At 39.6% G+C, this 23794-nt stretch overlaps 2 protein-coding genes across 2 annotated transcripts in view; both read left to right on the top strand.

The window, feature by feature from the left end:
* Positions 1 to 23794, top strand: part of LOC108089089 (homeotic protein antennapedia) — a 111649-nt gene that overhangs the window by 26557 nt on the left and 61298 nt on the right. The window contains 1 exon segment of the mRNA XM_017187200.2: positions 3263 to 3350. The gene's annotated coding sequence lies outside the window, so the exon portion shown is untranslated.
* LOC122320771 lies at positions 17764 to 18099 on the top strand. Its single transcript, XM_043209221.1, has one exon. The coding sequence runs from the start codon at positions 17874 to 17876 to the stop codon at positions 17967 to 17969; it is 96 nt and encodes a 31-aa protein (XP_043065156.1). The 5' UTR covers positions 17764 to 17873; the 3' UTR covers positions 17970 to 18099.

Raw genomic sequence — 23794 nt, forward strand, 5'->3', positions numbered from 1 at the left:
CCACAGTTTTCCGCTGGTCCTTTTCACATTTTCCCCTATTATCCTTTAGCGAGCACACCAACCCACACGAAAATATCCTTCTACAAGAGCTTTCACCACAGTTCAGAAAACAACCACTGGAAACATGCAGGGAAAATATAAATAACAGTGAATTCAATGTTTCAGTTGAATTGCAAATACCTTTATTTTTCATAAAATCATATAAAAGAATAAATATCTGTTAAAAGTGAAAAGTTATACTTGCAACTTTGTGCTAATATAACTAACAAAATATTTGAATATATTATTACTTTTCCGAGATGGAAGTATTTAACTAAAAGCTTTCGATTACCTTAAGTTAAATGGCGCTTACTTTTTCCGCCTATCTTCAGTTTCGATTTTATTTGGCAATGCATCCCCGTTCCCCGCGTTTATTTTTAGCGACAAGTGCAGAATTCGATTCGCGCGGAATGTCCAACGCATTCAAACGCCGCTCATTAAATGTGTCCGCGTTGTCTGCATAAATCAAACGATCGCACTCCAATTCGGGGATGGGTGGCCACCCACGATCAAATCCAGCGACCCAACGATCCAGCGATCCATCGATCGATCGAGGGGCCAACCAATTAATTAAATATTTCGATCACAAACGGCGACTTAAGCGGCCAAAAACTATTTTCGCTGTTTAATTTTACGATGCTCTCGGTTCGCGGGAAGGCTTTTTACGGTTTTTTACGACTCTCGGCCATAAATCGCAGCGAGTGCCGCTGCTGGGGAGCTAAATGACAAAAATATTTATGGATGTTTTCTGATGTTGGGCGTGAGCTGGTTGTCTGATCTGTCATTCACGTGTCAGCCCCTCCGCCCCCTCGCCACCCTTTCCCCCGGAATATCGGCCCTGCCTTGCCTGACTTTCAACAATTACGCAGCGAGCGCAAAAATATTTTCGCGATCAAAACAAACAGCGCAAATAGCGCAAAAATTATGCATATCAATTTGGGTACAGTTACGCCTAGGTGGTCTTCCCCCTCCCCCAACCCCCTTTCTTGCAATAAAATATTTTCGAATTCCAAGGGTTTCTCGGCTTTTTTCTTCTTGTTTTTTTTCGCGAGGGCTACGTGCCGCAGAGCGTGTCCGCAAAAAACATTTCAAACGCTTTGCGGCAAAGTACCTCCAAGTCTTCAAGTCTTGGGTGCGAAATGATTGGGGAGGAAACCCCTCAAAAATATAGCAGCCTTCACTTTCTTCAACGATCATTATTTCGATTGGGAGTGTATCACTGGATTTCTCAAGTGAAATTCACCTAATGGCTGCATTTGAAAATAAATAATTGCTATTTAAACAACTATTAGGAAACTACTTTCAGATATTTAAATAACGGCTTAAAAAAAGTTAGAGCTGTAGTGAAGTATGATATATTTTGGTTTCCTGTACAAAATTTAAAAAATGGGTTTGATTTTCGTATTAAAAAATGAATAATAGTTTTTAATCTAATCTTCACCATCATGTCCCAAATCTCGCTCTAGAATATTATAACTAAGAGCTAAAGTTCTGGTAATTCTTTTCTTACCTCGCTCAATTAACAATCAGCTTATTCGCATCCAAATCGAAGCCTGCCCATTGTTGGCACCGCAACCTTCTAAACCAGGTGCATACATGTGTCACTCCTTCTGTCGCTTTCATAAGGTCTCCCCAAATAAATATAAAAAGAAAACATTTCGCACTTTGAGGGTCTTTGAATTTTGTCCACACTGCGACAATCCGATGTACAAGTATAAAGTCTTGTTATACAAATACTTATTTTTTTACAAGTATCAAATCAAAATGGAATATAAATTTTTATATTAAAAGACTTTAGCATACAAGTTATTTTTTGGGATGAGCGAAAAATATTAAATAAAATATTGCAGTAATACCTTCTTTTATGGGTATACGAATATAAAAGAAATATAAATAAATATTTAAATTTTGTACTACTTATCCAAAGCTTATTCATAGTACGAACTTATACTATATTTTATTAGCAGTGCAGTCAACTGCATTGAAATCGCATTATTAACGCCTGCAAGGAGAGAACTGCACTTCAGAGTCCGGGCCATTCCATTCAATTCACTTACCAAATTGGCAGCAGCCAAAAGCCAAGCGCTGAAGTCGGGTGTGAAAATAATCTGTTTAACGAGGGAGTTTTACAAAAGACCCGAAGATGCCACAAAAAGAGGCAGCAGCGGCCACAAAAGGACCAACAACAAACGAGCAACAATAATGACATTTGGCGCAAATGAATGAGAAGCGGTCTCAAATATCCGCTCCTCCGCCCCTCCGTCCTCCCGCCTTTTTCTCAGTCGTCTTTTACCGCAAAAGGATATGACAGCAGCTCCGAGTCGAGCTTGAATCTGTGAACCTGGGGCCCAAACTTAAGCTGAAACTGAACCTGAACCTGACAGTCTGCCACTTGGTCTTTGGCTCCGTTGACTCTTTTGGCCATGGCCAGCTTCCTTGTTGTTCTTGCTGTTTTCGCTGTTAGTGATCTTTTTTCTGTCGATCGTTTCTGCCTTTGGTTTCGGTTTTTTCTGGGTTCCGTATGCGAACCGACTCGGTGACATTAAAAGGTGGGAAAATGTCAAAAGGAAAAGGCAACGGAACAGGGGAAACTTTTGTCTTTTAGACGCTTATCAAAATAATTGGTGTGGGATAGATATTTATTTTGTTTTACTGGGCCTCGATAGATAAGCAAATGTTCATGATTCAAAGAGTTGTTTTGTTTGTTAGAAAAGAATTTCAATCTTAAGTATAACATTTTTTGGTTATTCATAGGAAGTTATTCAAACTATACACAAAACAAGTATGTACATACTAGTAGTTGAATTATTTCCAAACTTAATTAAATTTATTTGGGACACATTTTTCAAATGGTTGTGCTAGAGGAAACGATTTTCTTGAACTCTTTGTTTACTATTGTAGCTACCTCATAAAACCTAACCATTTTGTTTTAACTTCGATTTATACTAAAAATGTGCATATGATACTTTCTTTGTTTTCGTGTGGAGTCTGTCAATTTAAAAGTTTTTAAATTATAAAAAAGGCAATTAATTAAATGCTATTAATGCCCCACGCACACATACACAAACATATACAAAAAGTCCCAAAAATTTCACTTTCGTGGAATTTAACATGGGCGCTTCCGCTACCATCCGATAGATGGCGCCAGCAAGAAAACGAAGAGAACTTTTTTCTAAGCAACAATTTAACCAAATTTAAAATGGCTTTTGTTTTTCCATTGCAGTGCAATTTTGGATTAACCCCGCAGTAAATGGATAACAAAGGTGGATTACTTACATGGATTACGAGAATATAGCTGCACGTCGAAAAAGGTAAGCACCAAATTGAATCAATTTTCGTTACACAAATGTTTAACCCGCGACACTCGGGGCGCTCGCTATTAATCCTAAGTGCTTCCTGTGATTTTATGCAAATCGAACATATCGCCAGGGAGCGAAGAAGCGAAGGAGACCGCAATTCAATGTACAAATGACAGTTGGCTGTGACATAAAACAGCGACTTAAAGAAGATGTTAAGCGATCTGCAGTTGCATGCCAACATCTGCGGCAACAACAATTTTCCCTGGACAAAAGACATTTTCATTTATTCATTGATAATGCCTTAAGAACTAAACTGCGAAAAAAGACTAACAACGACAAAGCGCAGCCAAAAGAAGAGGAGAAAAACATGCGACAAAACAACATAATTTAAATTTTGCGCATGCATCAGGTTTTTTCACCCATTCCGAAAAGAGCGAAAAAAAAGAACTGGGCAACATGTTGCCGCAACACGCTAAGAAATCCAGCAACAAGCTGCCTCCTTTTTTATTTATTCCTTTTTTATGGCTCGTAATTCGGTAGCTGCTGCTTTTCTTGCCCCTTTGTTGTTGCTGCCTTCGATTTGCTTTGAATGAAAATGAAATTATCGCATTATTAACTATGAGGAAGGATGCTCCAGCTGAACGGAAAAAAAAACGAAGCAAACGAGAATCTGCAGACAGGGCCTAACAAGATGGTCTAAAAAGAGGCCGGGACCCCCGAACTCTCCCCATTTGTGGGTCCGGCGGGCCGCATACTTAACAATAAAATGAATTGTTAATTCCCTTGCACTTTTTCCCTCGATTTTTTGTTCTTTTTTGTGTGTTGCGGACTTGGTCCGAAACGAAATCTTGGCTGTTTGGAGGAGCTGCAGAGCATGCTCTGCCTGCCTCCGCCGATGTAATGCTCAAGTGCCTTTCTTTTATCTGCGCCACAATCGCCCAGTTGCTTGAGCAGTGGGATGGGCGGCACAGTGGGCGTGGCAGAACTTCCTGGGGAAAACAATTTCCGAATTAATGCAGCTTGAAATATTCTTGTTATCAAGTTCAATACTTGAGTTATAATATCTGAATAGTATTAGCTATATTTCTACCCAAAATGGAAGTAAATAATGTTTACCTTGAAATAAACATAAGTTTAGCTTCTAATTTTGGTAAAATTATTAATTATTAAATTATTATTAATACAAATTTGTATACCTGGCAATTAAGCCCACTGTTTAGACCAAGTGGAGCTGGTCGGAAAGTTCTTCCCAGTTTAGTGGTGCTTTAACGCAAAATACCGAACTTGTTCTTTTTCGTGGGGCCAGCGAGCAGAGGCCAAGGCAAAGAACCAAAGAACGAACCGAAACCGAACAATTGTTTGCGCGCCAATTGTCTCCGTCCCGAGGTCCCACTGTCCCACTGAGTTTGGTCCCACAATGGAACAGGCCGCGAGACTTTGGGGCCTTGGCAAATGTCTTCTTCCACAGAATTTGAAACGGAAACATCGAACACTTTGTTTTGGTTCTTGTTTCACATTTTACTTGTTTTTCCTTGCCAGTCTTTTTTTGTTTGCTGTTTTTAACAGTTTGTTTTTTTTTTTTTTTGCTTTGGTTTGCTTTTTTTTTTTCGTGAAACTCAGTTTGGCGTTTGTAAGCGCGCGCATGCGTAAGTCTCTCAGGTTGGGTCAGTCACGCAATGGGCCGCGACTCTGGGATCGGGGATTCGGACTCGGATTGGGTTTGGGATTGGGAACAGAACCGAACCGAAGTGAACTGAACTGAACGCAGCACGTAACTGCAGCGACTTTAGTCAAAATTAACAAGCCTCAAAACACAATTTCCAGCGCATGCAAATTCGTTGTCAAAATAAAATAAAATAAGACCAGTGAAACCGAAACAGAAACAGATAGTACACGTGGCGAAAAATGTCACCAAATGATTCAAGGTTTTGATATAAATATGTTATAATTAATTTGTGCAGGAACAAGCCATATAAGTCCTGTTATTTATCATTATACCCAAAAATACACAACTTGTAATCTTACCTTTAAAGTTTTATACTCAGAATCTTTTATTAATTAAAGGTTTCCCAAGGAGTGTTAACTTTTTGTTGAGAATTAGGAGCACATGGCTTTACTCAAAGAAACGTATAACATATAACAAACCTTTTTCGTTTGAAACCTCCTTACAAACAGTTTATAACCAATGGGATTGTATTTCTCTCCGTGCGAGACTTGAGTCTGGTAAAAAGGAGTTAAGCGATAAATGAGTTACTGACGTCCGAGCATGTGCATGTCCAGTATCAGCCTCCATTCGAGGCTCCTTCTCGGCCACTCGAGTGTCTTGCTCCAGGCCAAAAAGCAGGTGCTACATCCAAGGAGAACCCTCCACCACCCTCCCCCCGCCACTTCACCACCCCTCACCCCCTTTAACCCACTGAGCCCCCGCTGCAGCAACTTTTCAACAGCCTTCAAAAAGCATTTCCAGACATTCTCATATGTAAATTTATGCACTAAGCGGACCACTTTTTGGCGGGGGTGAAGTGGGAGGCGGGTGGAAGTGGTGGGGGCGTCACTTCGGGCACAACACGTAGTCGTAGAAGAAGAAGAGGCAGTGGAGGAGGCGAACTAAAATTGATATATGCCCGGGTTATGGTAAAAATCAACTAATTGATCTGCGGCTAACATGATTTTTATCTTTTGAGAACTTAATTATTTTCTGTTTCTGTTTTGCGGGCCGTGCGAGCTGCGACTTCCAATTTGAAATCGATACGGGACGGGGCTATATACATTTGCACATATTTCGATATCTTAACCAACTGACAGGGGACAGAAACAGCAACAGAAACTGAGATACTGGAGCGGATGCGTAGGAATGCGAAGGTCTTCGTTATTGGGATTCGATTTGAGTAGTTTTGCGGTTTGGCCGCGATTGGGAAAATGGTTGAAGAGTTCCCAAATCGTTAGGGTAGGTTCCTCAGGTCTGAAGCTGAAACGATTATAATTGTTTATATTTATAACAAAATTAAAAATGTAGGAAAGCCAACATTTCTTGATTGGTTAGATTTCATGTTCAAAACGGAGTAAAAGATTCTTATGACTTTTGGGTGGTAAAAAATAAATATAATAATTAAAACAATTTAAGTTTTGAATAATTTAATTCTTGCTGTTTAAACAGATTTTTAAACACAGTTCCCACAAAATAACTTAAAAAATACACATTCTTGGATATTGACTTAAGAACCTTAACAATTAAACAACAAAAATGATTTCTATATATCGGCCAAGGCTCCACGACTTTTTTCAGTGTTGCGAAAATTATTCGACTGTTGGCACAACCCCATTTGGATTGGCCAAAAGCGATTACCTTGAAGGGGGTCAAACGTGCGAATGGGCCAAAGACGAAAATAACCAAAGCCAAATCTAATTCTTGTCGGTTGCCTTAAATGATCGAAAGTTTTATGTTGCGTGCCACAAATACGGCAGCGGAGAATTTATGTAAATATATTGGCCCAAAGTACTCGATCAATATGCGAGTCAGTCGAGGGCAGTTATCGGTATCGTTCGATTTGGCAATGGACTTAATTTCAACTTATAATGAGGAAACAACCAATAAGGAAAAAAGCAAAGCGAAAAACAATATTTTGGTCCTGACTGAAAGCCGCTGCTTTTCTCTTCTCTTTACTTCCAGTGAGAGGAGTTTTATTTTGGCGCCAAACTGCTGAACAGCTGTGTGGCGCTCTTAAGAAAACATCAGGATAAGAGAGGACTCTCTTAGCGCAGCTGTTATTCCAGTTTTTGTGGGTGGGTGGCACTTGCCATCAATGCTGCCAGCAATTCCATGCGCTGGAATAGCTTATAGCTACATAAAAATGGCTACAAACATAAAAATAGAATTGTAAGATTTTAATAAAAATACAAGATTGGTTTCGATATTAATTAAAGGGATTGTCACGTAAACGATTTGCTCCTTTAACTTAGTTTATTATATATCGTTATATTTTTAAGACTTTTCTATAAAAATTGACAAAATATAAATGCTACGATTTTACGATCATAATTTTTAAATTTCAAAAACTAAAAATACTTTATTCACCGCCAAAGCATTAGAATTATTGCTAGTTCACTAGCCAAACCGACATCACTAGTAAAGTTCTCCGCTCTTCACTTGGAACTTCGCTCCGCAATGGTTGATGTCGAGGATTTTTGGAAATTGCCGACGGCAAATCATGGCCGCTTTCCTGTTTCATGGCTCTCTATTGTTGTTGACGTGGTGTGTTTGTGCATCTGTGTGTGCGAGTGTGTGTGTGTCTCACTTTTTAGGGTTTTTGCAAATTGATTCGAGCGGCCATTATTTATCTTTTTTTTGGAAAACAATTAAAAGTACTAGCAAGGTCAAAAAGCGTATTAAGACCAACATTATATTTTCTTTTTCTTGAATCTTCTAGATTTTAAATGTTATTTTAAATAATTTTAATTTGCTACCAAAGAATAATTGCCGACGGCAAAGCAGAAAAAATTGGTGTATACAAATACTTAAAAAATGATTTGTTTAACTTAAAACCAAATATTGATTTTAGTTTTTTGTATTCATGTTTAAAATTCTTTTAGGTAAAAATTAAAGATTATGTAGCGTTTGTTATGTATAAACCAGACAACAAGTCTTATAAGTTAGAAAGATCTATTTAAACTGAATCACAGTTAGAATAAGACTTGTGTTATAATAATAAAATATTTATTTTGCGTAACAGAACTTGAGATTCTGATTTAATAAAAAAAGTAAACTCCCATTTAACCTTTCGAAAGGGGTATATATTTTTTATGAACATTGAAGCACTTTAACACATAATTTTTCCCACTTAGATTCATTAAGCAGCTTTTCATTTGGCTTTCAATCGATTCTCACATCAATTTAATGCACACCCTTGGACGCCAAGTTCAGAATCTCGTTCCCCCAATTGCCAAATATTGTTCTTGCGCTTCTTTAATTCAACTTTAGCTGGCTTTGGTTCTCGTTGCTGTCTTCTCGGGTCTTTCTTTTTCTGGCTGGAATTGGCACTTAAGTTACTCAAGTGGAAAAAAGTTTTGTTTTTCGTTTACTCGATATAACTATACAAAAAAAGAGCACCAAAAACAAACAGATGGGGGAGAAACACACTCGAACCCGCTCACTCCTTGGCGCTATCTCTTTCTAGGGCCTGTCAGCTGGATTTCTTCATGGGGGTTACATATTCAGATCCCTTTCCTCGACTATTTTTGCCGGCAAAACTTTTGCCATCTCTTGTTGTTCTTTTTTGTGTGTTACTTGCTCCTTATATCCAATTCAATTGAAGGCTGACAGCGGAAAAAATTTTCATTATGAAATTGGATCGTTGTCAATTTGGTTCGAAAAAAATGGAACTGCAGAAGGGGTGGGTTCCCAACTCCTTAGGCCTTGGGTTATTATGGTTATTACTTTGCTAGCCTGAAAATTTGCCGCGCGGACAGTTAGCACCTGTTAGGCCTACAACTTTTTTATGGCCGTTCCGTTCCTCCTCTTTTTTATTACCTGCTTATCGCCGCATCTTAACAAATCGCTGTTCACCTTGAAGACGGTTCGAAAGTAAAGTGAAAAGACTAGAGCGAAAAAAGAGCAGAGAAATACCGAAATTCCACTGTGCATCGCCTCCTTCTTCTGCTTCAGTTCATAAATTAGAGTTGGCTTCCCTCTTTTTTTTTGTTTTTCGTATTTTGTGGGGGCTTTCTGGGGGATTCAGTTAGCCAGTGATGTGATAATTGCGGCTTGGCTCAGCTTGGCTTACTTTGTTCGCCATTTAATTGTTAGTAATTTGTGCTTTCGCGTTCTTCACTTCACTTCTTTTCCCTTCCCCCGGTTTTCCATTTAGTTTTCCCTTTTCATTTGGCAGTCATTTATTCATTTATGCAAGCCGGGGTTTTTTCTCGTTCGGTTTCTCTCGGCGAAATTGTTCAACAAATTCTCGCTGGCACGCATTGCTGGCTTCGGATGCCCTTTAATCCATTGTTATTATTATGGTCGGGTTTTCTTCTCTATGTTTGCTTTTTTCTATGCTGCTGTATGCTGTTCACTTTGCCGGGTGGCAATTGCAATGAATGTTGTTATTTTGGCTTCACTTGCACCTTTACGCTTCGTAGTTTGTGTCTAAGCTTTGACGTGCACTTCCTTTTCAAGTTAACAGAAGCGTGACAACAACAACAACAAAAAAGGGGAAAAGTGCATAACAAACGGAGAGGTAGCAGAAATTAGCTTTAAGTTAAGCAAAATGGTAGGAGGATTAACAAATTTGGTCTAAAAAAAGGAGGGTACATATCTGTTGTAATAGTTTTTAAGGTAACCATAAATATGCAATCAACATTATAACGGATATAGAGGCCTTTCTATTATGTAATTTAAAAGATATGGAATTTTAATTAAAATTTGCTGTGATATAAATAATTATAATTTAAGTATACTTAAATAAGGTTTTTTTTCGCTTTCGTACTTTAAACAAATGCAGGTAAAATGTCGATTGCTCAAAAAGCATTTTAAAATTAAGAAGCATTCGGGTGTTTTAAACCTAGATTATCTAGATTGGTCAATACCTGAATGATTATTAACTGCGATTAAAAATCCAGGAAGCAGAAGAATGACATCTGAGTCATTGTACCTTGAGCAACTCTAAAAAATTGGATTCTTCTGTGCAAAATTCCCTTGTCGCCTGTTCCAAGAATAAAAAGGAACAAAACTAAAAAAAAAAACAGAAGCCGAAGAACAAACATTTTTGCCAAGAACATTTTAAGAACCTCGGAGACCGCAAAAGAAGAACTTTGACATTTTCCTTTTTGTGATCAACGTCTGCGCTCTCTTTCACTCATCGCCAGTAAGCCGCCCCCTCTGGAAATCCCCACTTCCTCAGCCCCTGTCATTGTGTTGAACGTTTTCATGTTTTTGAGCGCAAAAACTTTTTTGGGATTATTTCTGTGCGACTTTTCGGGCATGTGAAGTTGACTTTCTGACTTTTTCGGTAGAATAACATGGACTTTTGTTTCATCTCCGCTTCTCCGTTTTCTTTTGCTCTTTTTACCCGTGTGTGTTTGTGATTTTATTCATAGTTTTGTGGAGCTTTTGGGTTGTCACCTTTTATTTTTCTGGTTGGGCTTTGCATGTGTCACAAAGCTGGAACTGCGACTGCGGAAATAGAAAATTGTTTTTTCGGCGGGTAACAAGTTTGACCTTCACACTCTGATGAGATGCCACGCCCACTATTCCGGGCGGACCTGAGTCACATTGTATTAGTATTTTGAAGACGCGCCCATAAATCAAAGTCGCAGAACTACAGAAACAGAAAAAGTGTCAGGCTCTTGCAAATTACTTGGAAGTTGACATCGCATCGCCGTTGCCCCAAAAGTATTTTTTGTTTTTGCCCGGCCTCTGGGAATCGCTTAGCATATGAACACTGAATACCCACCAGTTCGCTTTCCATCCCACTCGCTCATTTGCTGTCTCGCTCGCGCAAAGCACCGGCTTAGCAAAGTGGAGCAACATGTGTGGGTGTCGTTCAGTGGCGGGAAAAACTAGAGATGATACTACATTGGGTGTAAACTAATAAGATTATGTAATGGACTTTGAGTCATTTTAATTGCAATGCAAAATGAATAATTTTATAAATTGTAAAATATTCAGATAATGTGTTTTTAATTCTTCTTTATTCGTTTTTGGAATATCTATCAACACAACAGACAACGGGTGGCATTAAAAATTATGAGATCCTTTTAGGGATTTCAGAGATTAGGCAAAATATTTTTTTCACTTCCAATTTAACGGTGTCTCCAAAATTATGTTTTAAGTGGCATTTAAAATAATATCTACTGCTTTTTAAGTATTCCTTATTTGCTTGTCTTAAAGTCATACTCTCTGTTTATTTCACTCCCAAATTATATCAACAAAGTTTCCAGAATAATAATGAAAAAATAGCCTCGAACTTTTGTATTAATAACGAAGGCAGGCATCCAAACGCTCAGCAGCCGGAAAATTACGCTAATCAGTCGCTCCACTGGCGATTAGCGAATACAAAACGAGGGCCAACAATAAATAAATAAATCAAATTCACAACAAACAATAGAAGGAATAGCAATAAGCAGGAGGAGCATTCGTTGAAGGGGCACAAAGAAAGAGGGCAAAGTTTGCCAAGTGATTTGGATAAGTTCGATATTGCGTAGGCAAGTCTATAAACTTGCGGGGAACTCATCGGGGGAACGAGCATTTCGGAGACTGGCCAACAAATATTTTGACATTTTTCCAGCAGCAGCCATAAATCACTCAGCGAGTGAGCGAGCGAGAGAGCATTGGACGTCTGACATGATTTCTGCGCTCCGGACTCATAATTAGAAAATTAGTTTAAGTAACTCTAGTGGTGAGGGAAAAAGTGGAAAGATAGAAAAGTAGCACCCCACAAAATGCTAAAGTCAAGTTCACGGCCCTAAATTTTAAAAACCAATTTCACTTTCTTTTGTAACCAAATAAGGAAGCCAAATAAAGTAGCTCATGTCACCAAAAAACTTTAAAGCACAACAATTAACAATTTAACACTAGTTATGATAATTTTGTTGTTTGATTTTAAGCCCTAAACATAAGAGAACAACCTTTTCTTTAAAAATTGCTCAACAATTACTTATTTGCATTAATATCAAAAATGTTCTAAGCTCAGCATAAAATTGTGTGATTTATGGAATCCGTGATGTGTGTAGGGGCAACTCTAGCAAGCAAAATCAATTCATTTTTGGATCTTACCGATCCTTGGTTATATCGAGAATATATCCCCCATTTTCCTGTGCATTGGCGTGCATCCGTTCCTTCTGCGGATTGTCAAGTGCTAAGTGCTCGGGATGGCGAGTTGCGCGTCACAGGAGCAACTCGAGCACTTTGACAGACTATTATGCGAGAAAGGTTTCTTTCACTTTCCATGGTTTTCCACGGCAGCGGAGATTCGGGGGCGCCGAGAGCCGGAGAACCAGAGAACCGGAGAAGCGGAGGAGCGAAAGATGTTCGAGTCGCTGCGGAACTGTCATTTCCGTTTTACTTGTAAAATGAACATGGAAGTATTCGAGGCAGCCGACAAAGTGGCAGCAGTAGCTACAGCTACAGCTACAGCTACAGCTACAGCTATAGACACAGCTATAGCCACGCTCATAGGAACTGTAGCGGGCGGAACGGAACGGAAAGGAGCAGCTGACGCTGACTTGTTATATACTAAACTGCCCGAGGGGCGGGCGTCGGGCATTGGGAAGTGGGTAATGGGTAATGGGAAAGTGGGGAGATGGGGAGGTGGGGAGGTGGGGAGCGGAAAGCGGAAGGATGAACCAGGCCAGACAGACCGACAGACAGAAAGAGACGGGGACAGGCGGACGGACGGAGCGCGAGGGAGACAGACACAAAGGGGCGGACGGACGGACAGACGAACAGACGGACGGACGGACAATTGCGTTTAACGTTTTTCGCAAAAACTTTCCGCTCCGCTTTCGTTGGATACTCTGCGCTAAAGGAAATTGCTTGCGAGTCGCCGAAGGAAAAGAGACAGTGTTGTGTACAATAAAGTTCGAAATATCGCTAAATGTTAGATTTTTGACTAAAAAACAACATTAATGTTTGTAAAAATATGCTCTAAAAAATGTATTATTTACTGCACGAATTTTAAATAACAAAAAGGGTAAAGTTAATGTATTGATTATACAACAAATATGTAGTTGTACTAACAAAGAGTTGACAAATATAAATTTTAATTTTTAAGCTTTTATGCTTATACAATATGAAATTGAAATATGATTACTAATGCATTTCGTAAGCTGTGTGTTCTATTTTATAAAAATATTCTATAGAAATTTAAGAACTTAAGAATTTTTGTAAAATTGGCCAGGAATCGGCCAACTTGGCATCACTCGAGGGGGAGGCGGTGGGGGGCTGTTGCCATGGGAGGGGCTGGAGCGGAGCGGGGAGTTCGGGGCAACAACGCAACCAAGCATTTCGCACTGTTCCCGCTCGGAAGGTAACAACGCAAGAAAATGCCAGGCAACAAGACAAGCAGAACTGACGTAAAAAGATTTTTGTGTTTCCCCCCGGACCGACCCTCCACCTCCACCACCCCCTGTCCCTCATCCACTGGGGGTGGCGTCTGGCCGGATTGAAGCCTCATCATGGAGCTTTCGCCCCCGACGATAAAAGAGAGTGCGATCTTTAAACGCTGTCCAAACGCTGCGAAGTCCATTACCGAAATTCGGAAGGGGAAGAGCATTTCAACGCGTGCGTCTTTAGATTGGGAAACGTTGCAAGTGAAATGGAAAAATTTTAATTAAATATGCTCAGTAGGCCGAGAATTTAGCAAAGTTTTTTAAAGTAACTTATGTTTTTTATTGAATCACAGATTACACTGTGCGACAAAAAAATGTTTGAGTTGATTTTTTCTTATTTTTCACTTCTACTAGTCAAAATAAGAATACAAGTTTTTGGATTTGTTAATATCAATAGCCAATCAGCTTCTACGCACACTCAAAGGTCCCAAAAACGCGTGTTTTTGCATATTTCACAGCCTTATAATACCATATTGGGAAAATATTTTTTCACCGATATAAGCGTTTTATGCAAGTTCAATATCTATTAATTAAAATATATTAAGCAAATATACCGTTAGGCTTTTATAACAATGCTTTAAAATTTTTTTCTCCCAGCTCTATACTCTGGGCGACTTCCTATGGAACTTATTACGCGAGGATACCTCTGAAAAAGCCAAAAAAAATTAGAAAAAAATTTCACTTTCAAAAAAAATAATAGTTTATTGGAAGTAAAAAAAAAATAATATTTTGTGTTAAATATTTTCATAATAATAATTTCATAAAATTTATCATAAAAAAAGAAATCCTATCACTTAGAAGGTGGCATAAATATTTTTGTGCATAACTTATGCCCCTTAACCGAAAACAATCAAAAAAGTAACTCAAACAAACATTTCGTTAAATTTTGTCGCACAGTGTTATTAAGGAAAACATATGCCACATTATTTAATATTTTGCCACAATTTAATTTGCCTGCTCCATTTTGTGAAAGTCTGCTAGTAGTATTCATTTCTATAATACGTTATCTAACCAAAACAACTTTCACGTTGTAATAAAATGAAATCTTAAAGTTTCCACAAGTAGTGAAACTAAATTGCTGAAAACCCAAATTTAAACATTTTCAGCTTCTGAAAGTTGACACTGGAAAATGTTACATTTTTTATACCCTTGCAGAGCAAAGGGTATTATAATTTCAGTCAGAAGTTTGCAACGCAGTGAAGGAGACACCTCAGACCCTATAAAGTATATATATTCTTGATCAGCATCACCATCTGAGTTGAAATATGTATGTACGTCTGTCCGTCTGTCCGTCTGTCCGTCGGTCCGTCTGTCCGTCTGTCCGTCTGTCTGTTTCTATGTAAACTAGTCTCTCAGTTTTGAAGCTATCTTGCTGAAACTTTCCCAAAAGTTGTGTAGTTATTGCACGCAGTATATAAGTCGGAACGAGCCGGATCGGCTGACTATATCGGATAGCTCCCATACAAGAGAATGAAATATAAAATTCTTACTCCGTTGTTTTTGATCAGATCGACTTGATTCCTTTCAGATGGCGTTTTCTAACTGCTATTAAATTTCGGATTAAATTTTATCAAAATCCGATAACTCTATCATATAGCTGCCATAGGAGAGATAAAAAAGTATATATATAAATAATGGGAAAAAAATTATAATGTCGTTGTTTTTAATGCCACGAGCATGATTTTTGGAACATACAGTTTTTTAAATACTCTTAAGTTGAAAAAAAAAAATTTCATAAAAATCGGAGTACTATATCATATAGCTGCCATAGGAAAGATCGAAAAATCTGTATAGAAATAACGGAAATAAAATTATAACCTCGTTGTTTTTCATCAGACAATCATAATTTTTGGAATATAGAGTTTTCTAATGAGTCTTGAGTTACCAATTAAATTTCATCAAAATCGGACGACTATATCATATAGCGTTCATATGAACAATATGGAAAATTAATAGAAAAATCGTTATAGCTTCGATGCTCTTTAGCTTGTATGTATTTTGTTCGTCATATTTAGTAACTGCAAGGGTATATAAGCTTCGGCTTGCCGAAGCTAGCTTCCTTTCTTGTTTTTACTTAGAATGCAGAATTTCTGAGCCAAAGGAAAACTATTAGGTGATGGAAGGGAAAATTTTAATGAAAAATCTTTCGGCCAGCATGCAAAAGCCACTTGAAAGGACTCTCCCACTCTCTTCGCCACCCACTCGGCCTTCTCCTCTCCCTTTCAGTGACATGAATGCTGACAACGTGTCTTAGTTTGCACAAAACGAGCTCAAGAGATGCAGTCAACACACACAGACACATAGGACTTCCATTACCAGGACATGGACGCCTGTTGTTGACTCCTTTTAGCCAGTGTATGTGTGTCTGTTTTGCAGGCTTGTCATGTTAAAGGAATTTTAATTTAATTACAAGCCATGACTAAAGGGAAAAGTATGTGGGGAGAACCGTTCTGATATTTTCCATTAAAAAATAAACTTGGCATATTAATGGATTAGCTTGCCAAATATATAATCATGCATTTAAAGATAAGCAAGCAACCCAGAAAAAAAACTCATAAAATACTATTTGATTATGTCAAAACAAATCTGATCTGAGCAATAGTTGTATAAGAAACATACCGACGATTTATCCTTGTTTGAAAGGATATTTATTTTAAATCAACATTTAACACCTGTGGACATTCACTTAAAACTGACAAAGCTTTCAGTGCATTTGAAAATTCCCCCAGTATTTTGTGGATAATCAATAATAAAAATCAAGTCCGCATAAATCATTTCCTCCTGTCTGGCTAGATGCTTATCGCACTTGTCTGGGAAATTAGGAAAACTTCAGCAGGCCCCTTCCAAAATGTATTTTCAATTTTCATAATTTTCGGTTGAGAGAATTGCGCCGTCGGCGTTGACACCAAAATCAATATCTACGAAAATTCCTTGCAGGCTCTTTTCCACAGGTATTTTTTTTAGCTCAACTGCTTTGTCATATCAACAGCCGCCTGCCCCCACCGAAGTCGTACCCCTCATGTCGGCGCCCCACGTTTTGTGGCAAGGCCGCACGTTTGTGTGTTCGTGCCAAAAAATAATTTCCTACTCGCCAGACGCAGCAGCAAGTAAGCAACGAGGAGGAAAGCGGCATCCGAGGGGCATCTTGAGCGCACTTATTGTTATCAACGGCTGAAATATGGCATTTTAATTTTATTAGCTGCCCTTACATGCAGCACACTTCCAAGCCAAATAAATGTGCGGATGATGATGGCCGTGGTGACGATGACAATCTCTGAAAGCGACAATGGGATTGAATGGATTTCAGAGCTCTGATTGCATTATCAAGGAAACCATTATTAGAGGAGCAGTTTTTTATACAATAAATAAGTTTCGAATTTTTAATGACTGGGAAGTGTAATTAATATTTTACTTAAATATTATTATGATATACATTAGCCTAAAAATATGAAATATTCAGGTTTTTAGAACTAAGAGGATTTTGCAATAAAATAAATTCAAACCATTTTAAAGTATGTAAGAAGGTATAAGGAACAATAATATTATTTATTATTTAACTAATATTAATTCACATGAATTTGGGGAGCCGTCTCCATATAAGGGATATGTTTTCCCACTCGAATCCCCATTGGCTCCCATCGTGCACGCTGTTATTGTTCTGGCTTTGATTGTTTTTTTTTCGGATGCCTCCACTTTTCGACAGCATTGAGATGGCTGAGGATGGTGGCATTTTGTAGGGGGTGTCACAGAGACAGAGAGTTTCCCTACCAACTGCGCATGCTGAGAAAAGCTAAGAGAACTGGGATTGGATTAACCGGGAATGGGGGGCCATCAAAGAGCCATAAAGTTATAGTTGCCACAGCAATGAAGTCATTTACCCAAAGTTTATTGCTAGTTGAAAATTGCGTTATTATTATGTGGCCACTGCGGCTCTTTAGCTCACTCTCTTGACCCCGGGCCGTTCTCTTAAGTATAATAATTTATTACGCCTTGATTCGACCCCACTCCTCCGCCCCTTTGTTGTCATTTTGGGGCTTTGTTAAGCATTTTCGAGCGCCAGCCAAAACGCTCCCAAATAAGAGGAAGAAGCCGATGGAGAAGAGCAGAAAGTGCGGAAAATACGTAAAATACTTTTGTATTTGGCTCCTAAGGCGGCCAACAAACTGGAGGCATCTCTAGTTGGCAATTTCGCAGCGTCGAGTCGAGAGAGATTCGAGCGCAATAATTTTCCCGGAGTAAAGTGTGGCACAAAAAGCGATAAAGTATCTCCGTACAATTTTCCGTCGGCAAATGTGTTTTGACCATTGCACAAATTAGCATAGACCGAGTGTCCAGTTGGTTTTAGCCAAATGTGCTGCTGACACGGCCAATGGATCTAAGCCCTTTCCCGACCCCCTCCGCGATATCAACTCCCTTCGGCCGTATCGAGCGAACATGTGCCCCATAACTCCCATTGAGCTGCTGTCCACAATTATCCTCGAAAAGCGAAAGTTACGGCCCCCGACAAAGCGGAAAAAGTATCGCAAATAGCCGAAAATCGAACTTGGTTCTCGTTCCCCCAACTTCAACTTGTCCTTTTTGCGGAGGTTTCAGTTCGACGGAAGGTGTCGCTCAATGCACTGCAGGTATTATCCCGATCATACTTTCTCTGTTCCAAGTACTTGTTTATTTTTCTAGGTCTATTAAAAGTTGCTTAAAGTTCCGAAACAGCTGCTGGTGCGAAAGTTTTTCCAGCTTAGCAAGTGTCGAAAATGCCTTGTATAAATAATTTCTGTGGCTGCAGACAGTTGGGTTTTGTTTTGCCGCAAATCGTTGGGGTCACAGTGCATTATTTTGATGAGGTTCTCGGAGAAAGTTGTTTTCAATACGGGTTGTTATTTTGGTTTCTTGATTTAAGTCTTGGAATTTGATGTGTATTTAATCCTGTATATTAAGCCTTACCCATTCTAGGATAGACTATTTAATATACTTTGTATTTATCTTGTTTTCCATTTACTTTTCCGCTTTCGCTGGGCTATTTTCAGAACTATTTTTCATTGAGCATCTTGCACAGCTGAAATCTGTTCAATTTACCACAAATATTCCTTGGGTTGGCAGTATAAGAATACCTGGCCTCCGGTGGCCGCTTTCCTGCCCCGATTCCCCTGTTTTTTTTTCGTGGCGCCCCGCATGTCACCGAAAAAAAGAAAATGTAATGCATTTCCACCGCTGCTGCCACAGTGAAAATGGAATTGAGCAATGCAACAACAATGAAATGTGTGTAACGCATGAGATGAAATGAAATGCAACACGCGCTGAGGGCAAAAAAAAATGAAAAATTACAAAAACGGGAATTGAAAATCAGGCGAGCGAAAAGCAAAAAAAGGAAGCAAAACAGCAGACCGGGAAAAAAGAATTTTAAACATGGCGCGAACATAATGTCCTGTGTCCTTGCCTGTCGCCGTCTCACTCTTCCGCCCTTCCCGTCTCTTTCTCCTTGCGAATTTCCCTTCTGCCGCTGTTGTTGTTGTTGTTGTTGGGAAAATCGAACATTGATTTATGGCGTGTGCGAATGTCGGTGAGGCAAAAAAAAGTATAAAATGTATATAGAGGGGGGAAAAGGGGCTGACATCGATGATGCTGATGAGCTGGAATTGTTTTTGATATGTCCCGGGCGGCGGGAGGAAGAGAGAGGGAAGACGGCAGAGAGAGGGAGACGGACGCTGCGACAGATGCAGGTCGGTTACACGAACGTATATCGGTGGATATGTCGGTACATTTACAGGACCGATTCTCGGGGTCCCTCATTGCCTCGATTATTATTATTATTTGCGACAAACGGAGGGAAGGTGTCTTCCCTCTCTCTCGATCGGATATCTGCCTCTCGCTTCCTCCGGCTTCCCTCATTTCGCATTCATCGATGTTGCATTTACAACAAGAGCAGCCGCAAACAACAATAAAAAGCAGGGAGAAAAAATTGCAAATGCAATTCGTAACGCATAAATTTAAAAAACACAAAAATGAGACAGGGACGGGGAAAAAGGGGAAAAGGGGAAAACGGGGGGCCAGCGAACGCGTGTCACATGTCGATTTTCGATTGTTCGCAAATTAATATATAAAACACAACGATGCGGTCTGGCTTTTCTGCGGTTCCTCCGCTTTTCCACATGTCCCCTGAATTTACATTCCCCCCTCAACGCATTTACATGTTACAATTGCGGATATTGAAAATGTATCGATTTGTTAGCTGACTTTGAGATTGTCAAAGGCTACATTTTTAATACAAAATTATAATACGAAAAAGTTGAAATTGAGATTGGAGAGGGAGAGGGAGATTGGATTCATATGCTGATTAATATTATTCCTAATGATTACAGAAATGTTTAAAATCAAATTGAGGATTCCTACTGGTATATTATTATAATGAATGAATCTAAAGGCTTACCATAATTTGTCTTATTGTTAATACATAATAATTAGCACATGAATTACTAACTGTTTTTAAACGCTTCCTGAAAGGCTTTTTCAAAAGAATTTCTCCTAGCGAACTGCTTGAATTCTCAACAAATTAGCTCGATTTACCACTGTAAGCCAGAGTCCCCAATCCACCGAATAGATTCCTGTCTCCACACAAAATCTATCTAACTAAATCTAAACTCGTTTGGGCCTGCCATTGCCGCCGGCCAAACACGCGCTGGTAATTGCAGCAATTGGCGCTCATTTCTCTGTCATAAATATCTTTTTGGCCAGCTCCAGACTGGCGCAAATTATCGCATCATGCATGGCCGTCGAAGGGGGCGTTGGGGCAGAAGGGGCGGAGGTGCAGAGGGGGCGGAATAAATTGTAAATCACCTTCACACCAAAGACGGGCGGAAAACCGATTTTCCAACACTGCCCCCAAGGTCAGAGAGTTTGCACTAGAAAAGCGGGTTAATAAATTACGTGTAAAACAACGTGTGAACTAACATAAATAATTTTCGCTGAGCCCACTCCTGCACATTTCGCAGTCACTCCTAGGAACAATCGATTAAGCGTAGATAAAAATCAATTTGCGGCAATAATAAATTGCTCAACTACCAGGAGCATAAGCCCAGCTCTCCACTCCGCCTGTTGCAGCAATTTAGCTTCATTTTGCCAGACTCTCAGCAGTCCCTCGAACAAATTGGCCCGCAAGGTGAACCCAGAGTAGAAAAACAACAACGAAATAACACCGAACTCTTCAAGAAGAGCCAGGCCGAGGCAGGGAACAAATTTACAAACATTGTAATCACGGGTTAAATATCGCCAAAGCCAGGGCCAGCTGCTCGGAGTCCACAGCCATCTTAACCCCGAAAGTATCTGAAGCCGCGCATCTTCCACCTCCATGGAGAGTCTGTCGGTCGAGGAGGGGTCCGTGGATTAATCACCGCGGGCAGGGCAAGCCCCAGACTCCAAGGCTCTTCGGACTCAGTGCGAAGCTCCGAAGCTTCGACTCCCACTCCAACTTCAACTTCAACTTCAACTCCATCTGCAACTGCAGCTGGAAGTCTTCGGGTGAAGCTCAGTCCCATCCACTTGCCCAGTGCTCGCCGAGATCACGATTCACAACTTAATCCCAAGCAGCTAGCTCAGCCGGTTACTCCTGCACTTAAAGAAATTGTTTTAGATTTCAAATTATTGTTATATTCACAAATTATGGAATATACATATACAAAATTTTAATTGTATTGGACCTTAGTCATAGCCTTCTTATTGATTACTATTTTTTTCCCCATATTTTCGCAATTATAAAAAAAAGAACTAAGCAAATGCATACGAAAATTCGAATGCATATTATTAGAGAATGGTATTTTATTTTTAAAAACGTGTATTAATCTAAAAGAAACTCTTCGATTTTAAGAAGTAAATTTTTCCAGTGCTCATCATCATCCATCCGCAACTGCAGCTTCATCTAGAAAGGTGCAGCATCGTTTGTCCATTTGTTTTTGATGCTTTTGTTGCGTTTTGAGTTTTGTTCATTTCACATTTTTATTTAACATCCGCAAATCGTCTGCCGCCCTCTTTTGTTTTTTTAGCTACAGCCACGCCCCCAATTTCGTGGAGGCCAGGCAATGGCAAAAAAGTTGCCAACTGATTCATCGAATCCGAAACAAAATGAATTCATTTGTGAGCGCACAGAGCCGTCGGGCAGGATTGTGAGTGGGGTTTTCGAGGGGACGGAGAACGGGGAAGAGCGGCCTTTTCTAATTGAAGTGTTTGTCTAGACCCCGGAGCGGTGAATGTTGCAAGTGATTAGCAAATGGAAGGCAGAGTAGATGGTCCGAACACAGAGGTTGGCTTGTTAAGCGATCCGAAACGGAAGATGTGTGGACTAAAAGGATCCGAGAGGCGACTTGTGATATTTTAAGGACATTAGTATGGCTTTCCTGTTGAAGATTACAAACTTTACTCATATAATAATGTTTCTTTATATTAGTTAGTTTTTAGCTTTTCCATTAAAATGTAATCAATGCATACTAAGCACCTATGTTGTACTCTCTCTACGCAGGCAGGCAAAGACAGGTAATTGGAAATAAAAATATTGTATAAATATAGAGTAAAATTGTAATGGTATTTCAAACAATTGAAATTTCTAATGTACATATAGGCCTTACAACTGCAATTCATTCCAAACTAGGCAAACTTTAATGTTTTTATAACCATTTGAAAACTGGCTTTTAACGTTCGACAAACGGCAGTCAGAAAGCGGAAATCCACCCAGAAAAAACAACCGCTCGTGGTGCACTTTTATCAGAGGGTAATAATTCATTACACACGTTTCGCCCCCTTTTCCCTCGTCCTTTTCCTTAACCCATCAGCAGGCATCGGAAGTGCTGCATTTACCGCAATCGACGGCCATTTTCCCCATGCTCCTGGGAGTGAAAAACAGGGGAAAACGGGATCGGTCAGTTGGCGAGAAAAGTGGACTGAAAAGCTACCCGAGAAGAGGTAGAAGTTCAGATGATAAGACATACGCACCTAGAAAAAACGGAGGAAAACAAGAAAAAAGGATAAGCCAGGATAAGCTACTCAATTAACTAATTGTCCTCAAATGATATTCATTAGAGGAAAAGCCCTGGCGTTGGGAGGGAAAACCAGCCTGATGGATAAGATTTCAGTTATCGTAGGACCGAAAAAAAAGAGGTCCAGGCGGGGCCATAAATCAATGTAACTGTCGACGTCAACGGCGTCAATAGTTGAGTGCGAAAGGGAGAGCACGAGTGACGGAAACCACCCCCAAACAAATGCCACGCCCCCAACCCCAAAGGACGAACTCCCGAGTCCTGATGAGGGAAGTTGGCTTTTTGCATTACAACTAGATGATGTCAGCAAATATGAAATAGCTAAATTGTTTCAAAGTGTCAAAGGAGAAAACACACACACACACTCGCACGCTTCCTTACACATAAATATATAATGTCCTTATGAGTATTTGCACTTCCTTTTGGCCCAAGCCAAACAGGATATTACAAGCAGCTTGTGGGGAAATTAGATCTTCACAACTGCTTCGCAACTACAGAATCTTTCTCACAGTTTTCCCAAGCAGCAGAAGGCAAGGAGGAATTTAGGGGGAAGGAGAAAGGGGGGGGTACGAAGAAGGAGATTGGGTAACCATGTATGTCAAAGGTCCCACGAGGGCATCGGTGGCGCCACTAAAATACATGTTGCTCTTAATTGGAATGATTTCGTCTGTGAAATATGACTTTTCAATGGGTCTCCCGATTTTGAAAGGGGAGTATCGGTTTCTGGTTCTCTGGCTAAGGAATATGTGGAATTCCAATTTTAGGGATGAAATTGTTAACTTTCGATGTGGTTTAAATTAAGGAAATTTTATTTGGTCTGTGACGATACACAATTAATAATCTTTTCGTGTCTAATGAAATCATTGAAGTACTATCTGCATTCCAAAATCTAGTAATATATCCTTATAACATGTTAGATGAATTGCTAACCAATTACATTATAATAAAATTATATGATAAAGGGTACCCATTTTGTTGGCTGTTTAAAAAGCACATCGCACAATCTCTATGTCAAACCATAATATTACATCCTCCTATTACTCATAAGCCGACTTCATCCATCGTACCCACTCGTATCGCCCACTCTCAATATGATCTCTTAGTTATGCATCTAACAAATTGAACTAATTTCCTATGCTCACCTCTTTGTCATTGCAGGTAAACACGCAACCACTTTTCAGCCCGCCAAAAGACACGGACGGACTATCCTCCGAAGCCATCTCTGTCTGCCCCACCAAGTAAGGCACATGAATGAGGAAAGGGGGGATTCTGGGATGGGTAGCTGAATGGGATACATTTCAAATACCTTAAATGCGCAGGCAGCATTCCAGCAGT

The sequence above is a fragment of the Drosophila ficusphila genome, unplaced genomic scaffold (assembly GCF_018152265.1).
Source record: "Drosophila ficusphila isolate 14025-0441.05 unplaced genomic scaffold, ASM1815226v1 contig_791, whole genome shotgun sequence".
In the NCBI taxonomy this organism is placed as follows: domain Eukaryota; kingdom Metazoa; phylum Arthropoda; class Insecta; order Diptera; family Drosophilidae; genus Drosophila; species Drosophila ficusphila.